The sequence below is a fragment of the Nothobranchius furzeri genome, chromosome 19, assembly GCF_043380555.1.
Source record: "Nothobranchius furzeri strain GRZ-AD chromosome 19, NfurGRZ-RIMD1, whole genome shotgun sequence".
Classification (NCBI taxonomy): domain Eukaryota; kingdom Metazoa; phylum Chordata; class Actinopteri; order Cyprinodontiformes; family Nothobranchiidae; genus Nothobranchius; species Nothobranchius furzeri.
This window is the reverse complement of record NC_091759.1, coordinates 25,747,625-25,755,124: the sequence shown is the minus strand read 5'-3', so window position 1 is coordinate 25,755,124 and position 7,500 is coordinate 25,747,625. Positions and strand designations below refer to the sequence as shown.

At 46.8% G+C, this 7,500-nt stretch overlaps 1 protein-coding gene across 1 annotated transcript in view; it reads right to left on the bottom strand.

Moving 5' to 3' along the window:
- nfatc1 (nuclear factor of activated T cells 1) overlaps positions 1-7,500 on the bottom strand; it is a 30,814-nt gene that overhangs the window by 5,369 nt on the left and 17,945 nt on the right. Inside the window, exons 8-9 of the mRNA XM_054745489.2 lie at positions 3,870-4,002; positions 991-1,578 (exon numbers count right to left, since the gene is read on the bottom strand). Of these exons, the coding sequence (XP_054601464.1) occupies positions 991-1,578; positions 3,870-4,002 (721 nt within the window). The remainder of the gene's footprint in view (positions 1-990; positions 1,579-3,869; positions 4,003-7,500) is intronic.

Genomic DNA, 7,500 nt, shown 5'->3' with positions numbered 1-7,500 from the left:
TCTAGAAACATCCGTTTCCTGTTAGTGGCTGGTTTCAGGAATGACGCGCCTAACCCTAACCCTCAAGTCCTGTTTGTGATGTCACAATCAGGAGCATCATAGAACCCCACCACTACCTGACAAGCATCAGCTCTACTCCGAGCCTCTCCTGAATACCAGAGCTCATCACCTCACAGCAGCCAGTCAGGGGAAGAGTGGGCGTGGCCAAACTACAGCGTAATGACACGTCCCCTTTAATATGGTTAGTGCACCACCTTAGACTCTTGGAGACTGATCTACCTCACAGCTGCAGACGGTTCTACCGCAGACAAAGCCTTTACTCAGGCTGGGACCTGCCTACGTCCTGCAGTCTGCGGCCCGGCATCAGGAAGCTTGGCCAGACGGCTCAGCTGGAGCTCCGGTGACGGATCAAAGCGCCGCTGACGGCTGCTGGTTAGCGTTCTCCTCGGCTTCCTGCTCTCACACGCGGGATCATTTATCCAGTTTATCCCAATCACCGCCGTGGCCCCAAACCTCAGCAAAGAGCCTGACATCATCCAGGCTGACGTTCAGGGCGTCAGAAAAACATGCCGCTTCAGCCACGAGTTTACTCTGATTACTTCAGAAACACTAGATCCCAGTCTGGAAAACCTCCAGAGTGTTTCAGGTTATTTAACTCTAATGAAGAGGAGATTAACAGTCAAGCTGGAGCCTAAAAACCATTTAGAGGAAATAAAATCTTCTAGCATTTATTTAGGTTTGAATTTTATTCTGAAACTTTTTAGAGACTCTGGATTAAAAACATCTGGTGTTTATTTTTCTGACCATAATTCTCCAGATTTAAACTGAAAAAGTCTTGAACCGAAAGATTTTGCTTCATGTTGTTGAATGTTGATCTAAAGCAGGTGAGATGTTTACTCATGGCCTCGGAAACCGGTTTCCAAAGCTTCTCTTTCCTGATGACTTGGATCTTATTTCCTAATTTTAGGAAGAACAGAAGTTTCTTCTCACCATCATCCAGGTACATCTGGTCCAGTTCTTGTGGTTCTTGTTTGATGCTGACAGCCTGCATGGGGGGGCTGTTGTCCTCCTGCAGGGAAGACCGGTCGCTTTCCGGCACTTTGGAAAGCTGCTGGGAAGCGGAACTCGTGCAGCCGCTGACCGAATGGGGCGGAGTAACGCCATGCGGCGAGGAGAAGGGGACCTCGGTTGGGGTGGAGGGCTGCGAGGCCGCAGGGGAGGATGAGCTGCTGGGTGGAAAAAAGCCGGGGGGCTGGTAACGCCCTGGAGTCTCCTGGATGATGGAGACCTGAGGGGCCTGAGGCTCCGGGGGACACTTGGAGAAGGGTGGCGGTGACAGGTCCTGCAGTTTGGGGCTCGTGCTCGGAGAGGTGGGGGTCAGTGAGATGGGCTTGGGGGTTGGCGTCTGCTGGCTGGCAGAGTAAGCCCCGCCCACAACAGCTTGGAGGCCGGAGATCATAGGGGTCACGGCCGACGGGAGGTAAAAGGGTTTTGGGTGCAGGGCCAGGCCAGAGCCGTGGTGAGTGCACATCAGAGGAACATCATAGTCGTCGTGTGGTTCCGTCTTTATCGTTGGAACTATGAGGAGAGGAGGAAAAGCTGCATGAGAAAACAACTTCCTGAATGTCTGAGTGTGTCGGTTTGTGGTCAGGACGCTTGCTGCCTCACTGACGCTCATCAATGAGCGTCTCTGTTAGAGCCCAAGCTCCTGAAGTTCTTCAAATCAAAAAACAAACGTGCTTAAAAAGGGAAAAAGTGGAAAATCTGACTACTTCTAGAAAAGTGGGCCAAACGTCGTCAGATGTTGACTTCAGCAGTTAAAACCAGGAAGAGATGATGACATCGTGGACTCCTCTGAACTCAAAGGGCTCTTATTTTGAAAGTGTTTCATTTTTCCTCAAATAGAAGTTTTATTGTGTAATCTGAATCAAATATGCCAGTGTGACTTCTTTTGGGCTTGTCTGTGTTTGTTACTCTAAAGAAAAGGATTGTTGCAGAAACACAGAGGGCCCAGCACTCTACCCTGGGGTTTACCTCTACTCCGGTCACAGCAAAGGGTTAAGTCCCCTTTAAGTTTAGCCATATTTGTGGTCAAACCCAGGAGACCCCTCAGTTTAACGGAAAATCACAGATTCAGCGTTCGACAGCAGCATGCAGTCCTGTCCAACGATAAGGTGGTTGGCACGCTGGCACGAACCGAGTTTACTGCAATGATGTGAAGAGAATCTGTAAATTACTCACACCGTTTTATTTCTGGCCCAAACCGAACCTACAGAGACTAAAGGACTGATGTGTGAAGCTCACTGTGAACACCGACCGCAGGACTAAAACAGCACACACACACCTATTTTGGGTTTGTTAGCAGGAAGTGAGCCCGCCTCTGGAGGATACAGTGTGCAAGGACAGGAGCAGGAGAACGGCAAACGTTTGTTTCACCACTAAACACACCATGCTGCCGGGTTTCCGTTGCGTGAAAATGGTTTTCCCAAAATAAATCTGTTTTGGAACCAAGTGCAGCACCTGCAGCACCTGCAGCAGCAGATTGTTGTTTCTCCACCTCTGATTCCTCTCTTCTCATTCCGGTCAGGTCCTACTGCCCCTCCCTTTGGGAAAGCTGGCCTGCTGTCCCGCTCCCCCCACCCTACCGGTAAAGAGGACAATGCTCCACTTTGACGGCGGGGCGCTCCACCGCCCACGCTCAGGGCCGGCCTGCTGCAGCTGAATCGCAGCTTTGAACCACCCACTGGATGTTCGCTCCAAGGCTGCAGCGCAATTAGCCGCGGTTTCTACATTTCAGTTGGTGGGTCCGAGTTTATATTTAGCTTGGCAGAAGGTTGTCCATTCAACGGCCTTTCCCAGGCCGCTCCCCCACCCTCCAGCAGGTACGGGAAAGAACAGCCTTTATGATTTCTTCTCACATGGAGGGAATAAAAGCGCTGCTTTGTTCCTCCCAAACAAACCACCAAACGGCTCGTCTTCAGAAGCAGAACCCTGGCCAACATGTTTCTAATTACTCGGAGAAACAAAGACAAAGAGCAGACCGAAGAAGTGAGACAAACCCGAAAACCGGAGGGAATCTTTCATCTGGAGACGAAACTCCTTTTACTGCCTGACTGAATCCAGTTTTCTGGGTTCAACAAAAGTCCAACAAAAGAGGAAATTTGTTGGACACCAACGAGGTGGTGGGATTATTTATTTATGATCCAGAACATTCAACCAGCAGCAGGATTGTTTTTTATTTAGTTACCGATGATGTAAAACTTGCTCCTGGTCTCCACCTTACAAACAAGTCTCAGACACGAGTCCTCGTCTCACTCAGAACCCCGGAAACCCAAACGGGTTCACTAGGAACCAAACCTCAGATGAAAACTCTGGGTGTTTTACACAAATGTGTGTTTTGTTTCTATTACTTATTGAAACTATCTGAAGTTTGAACCTCCTTAAAGCAGTGTCGGATCTAGGACTTTCCAGAATGGGGGGCCATGCGGGGGGGGGGGGGGGGGGGGGGGGGCATGAGTATCAAGCCACAACATCAGCTTTGGTAAGGTAGACACATTTCATGATCCGGGCCTAACAGAAACACGTTTATGTAATTTTACAAGCATCCTTACCGATCACAGACAAACAAAGAAATGTCAGCGTTGTGTTCAACAGCATCAGGTTTAAGGGTGTTGGTGGGTGACCCACGTTGTTATGTGGCTCATTAGCACCACTAGTGTTTAGACTTTCAATTGCACCCGCCTATAATCTGATCATCATGCAAAGGCCAGATGGGTGACAGGATAGGAGCACTTCAGGGGCCAATCAGATTTCGGCAATACCCCTGTGGCCCCGCCCCCTAGAACCACCAATGCCTTAGAGACGTTTACCTGTGGCAGGAACGTAGGTGAAGCGCTGATACTGGCTTCGTTTCCTCTTGCCGTTGCAGACGTAGAAGTTGACGTGGACGGGGGTAGAGAGGCGCTGATTTCGGTACGGAGGGATTTCAACCAGCACCGAGTTCTGGAACGAAGGCAGAACGTCGTAACTGTTTTGGTTGTTTTTACGGTTTTTTTTTTCAGTTTGTTTTGAGTGTAAGTTTTAGTTTCTGTCGACTCAGAAACTGAATCTTTGACAATCGTTCTATTATCTTAGATTCTGTAAAGCTTTGAACGTGTAATTCAGTTTAGTTTATTTCTAAAGCGCTAAACCAGGACCAGAGTCGTCTCGAGGACCTTCACACAGTAAACAATACAGGTCAGCTCATTAAGTTTCCTATATAAGGAACCCAGCAGGTTGCATCAAGTCACTGACTAGTGACAAGCATGCAGCGACTGCGGAGAGGAAAACTCCCTTTTAACAGGAAGAAACCTCCAGAGAATCCTGGCTCAGTATAAGCAGCCATCCTCCACGACTCACTGGGGATGGAGAAGAGCGCGCGCGCACGCACACACACACACACACACACACACACACACACACACACACACACACACACACACGTGTGTGTTAGTGTCACTTTATAATCAAATAACAGGGTTTTGTTGGGTTTTTTCTGTGACGCTCATCTAGAAACAGCAAAACTCTAAAGAGTTTAAATAATCTAAAACTAAATTTTATCATCCAGCTGAACTTTTACAGTCAGGCTGGGTGAGACAGTATCTTCTGGTGGAGTTCCTCAGGGCTTCACACTCGGGACCCATTGGTTTCCCATTCTTCTTCCAGCTCTTGGAAAGTACAGATGCTTCTTTCTCTTCTCTCTCCCTGCTCCTCCCAAGGCTCTTTGCCTTGTCTGTCTTGTGCACGGCACTTCTCTGCATTTTCTCTGGAAACTGGATATTAATAAAAATGGATCTGATCAGCTGGTCTCTCAACGCGATTGACTAAATTTTTTCAACGATGAGAACGGGAGAAGGGGCTCCCGGTTGCCCCTCTGGGACAGAGCCAGCTAAGCACATCATGGACTCCTGGAAACAGCGGAACCTGATCTGCCTCTCTCAGCTGTCTGTAGAGGATTCTGAAGATGTTTGGATATTCGTGGTGTTGGTGTCGGGATTCCTGCTCTTTGGCCTGAGCGGTTACCTGGCTTACCAGAAAATTAATGAGCTGTCGAGGAATATTGGCTCAATCCCGGAGCTCAGGGATGGATTATACCACACTGTGAACGCACAAACTCATATAATTGTCGAGATGAGTCGTAAGCTTGGAACTTTGGCTGAGATTCAGACTCTGGCACAGAAGGTGGATTCGATCAAGGATAGAGTTGACGGGACAGCACGGTTGGGATAGATTAATTACGCCATTATTGGACCTGGAGGGGTTGGAGACCAACAGAACACTAAGACAGAGGAAATTATCTCTGTCTGTACCCAAAACAAGTTCTTATCTGAATCTGGGGCCCTTGAGCCTGTGAGGCTGAAGTGAAAACTCCCCCCTCAGAAGAAATGTGGAATGCTGCCGTCGCCATGGTAACTCTGTCTCCCTATCCCAGCCTGGGTGGGACTGTGACCCGTGAAGGCCGTTGAATTGTTTCCAGGAGTCACTGTGCTCTCTAACCCATTATCTCCCTCCCCTGTCCAAACGAAGGTGACGAGCGCTGCTTATCGTGGCTGCACGCACTGATGTGTGGAGAGTCTCCAACCCACCTCCCCACCTAGTGGACACTTATGTTGTGTGATGTCTGAAGTCTGTTGCATTTCTGTCTTAGGTGTTTTTTGCATAGCAAAGCTGCCCTCTCTGTGGAGGGTAACTCTGAAGTGCCCTTTTTCCCTCCACCTGAACCAATCCTCATATAAACTCTCTGATCTCTATTACGGTAGCGCGACTCGGGTTGCGAATGACCACAGTCACCAATTCTTGTCATGTGTCTATGTATGTATGTCTGATCTCAGAATTGTGTGTACTGAAACTCTAATTTCCCTCTGGGATTAATAAAGTATCTTCAAATTAAATTGAATTAAATTCTCTATTTACTGCCGTCTGGTTAGATCTGATCGCATCAGGATGCAGACAAAACAGATTTTCTAACCAATGATGGGATGTTGAGGTTTGTGGTTCTAAATCATCTGAAATTATATGAAAACAAGTCATATTCGTTTGCACCTTTGACACTTTTAACACTGAAATATAAAAGGAAAATGGTTTTCGTGGATTACTGTCAAGGGAAAAACTTCAGCAACTGAATCTGGATGATGTTTTATCATTTAGTGAAGCTTTAAGGTGATTTCAGAAAGAAAAGCTGAGGTTTAGATCACAACTAAGGAGTCGTCCTGGTTCTTCTGGAGAAATTTGTTTTTCTAGGCTCTAAAACCCCCAAAAAACAGAGTCTCTGAGAGACGAAGCCCTCCGGCGAGAGGAATCTGGACGTTTGCCGAGTGAAACGTTCCTCTGAAGTCCTGATGGTTTATTTTCTCAGCAGAACTTCCTGCTGAAAGCTCTCAGGTTCGTCCCAGCAGGTGTCCCGTGTTCTCGCTGCTGCTCGGCAGCTAAACACAGCTGAGAACAACTCTCCTGAACTCTGATTTTACAGTTTTTTTACGGAACAAAAACCCAGGTTTGCTTAAGTTATTCGGGCCAGGTTCAGCAAGTCCAAAAAAGAAATTAACTCCTTGTTTTATTCTAAAATTATTTTTAATCATTTGTGAAGTAAAGTTTCTACCTGTTCGAAGACGTTTCTGAAGAGATTTTGGTCTGAAACAAATAAGCCAAAGCGCCGCTGCTCAGGTGAAAAAGGCTAAACTGGGTCCTGGCGGAGGTTGAAACGGGCCTAATCCACGAGACAGATGGGTCCCAGTAGCAGGAGCACTGCCTCAGAACGGCTCCACCACCAGTCGGTTTAGCCTGATCTGTTCTGCTGTTAGCATATCGCTAAAATTGTAGCTAAATTAAAGAAAATAGCGGTTAGCACTGTTAGTTTGGACTACTAGCACGTTTGATGGCCTTTAGGTTTCTGCGAGCTAATTGCAAACACTGTGATGCTAATGTGAGTCAGAAAAGGCTACTTCATTTAGCAGCTTGTTAGCCTGAACATGCTACTCGTTAGCTTCTTTGTGCTAATTTCCTACCAAAGAAATGTATAAATTTTAGAGACCCATGTCAAGTAGACGCTGATACAAGGTGATGCTAATAAAATCTGGGTTGTCAACAGCAAACTTCGTCACCTGTTTTCTGTTTCAGTGCTTATTTGGTTTCTGCTAAACTCCAAAAGTGTTTCCAGCTACACATTCAAATGAATGTTTTCCGTTATGATTCCATAATTCCACAACTTGTAAGTGAACTAAAATGTAAAACTGATAAACTGCAGAACTTTTATTCTTGGAGGAAACGATGTTCCAAACATTTTGTGAACAAACATGAAAGCAGACACGAATCTCGGGACAATTATGCAACCGTTTGAATGATGACCTGAAAACTTACGTAACTGTAAACTATAATCTGTAGCATGAAACTGTCCGACCTTACGAAGTTTTGTTACTTCTGACTGTTTGCTGTGGTTTGAAATTCGTGTTTAAATGGATTATT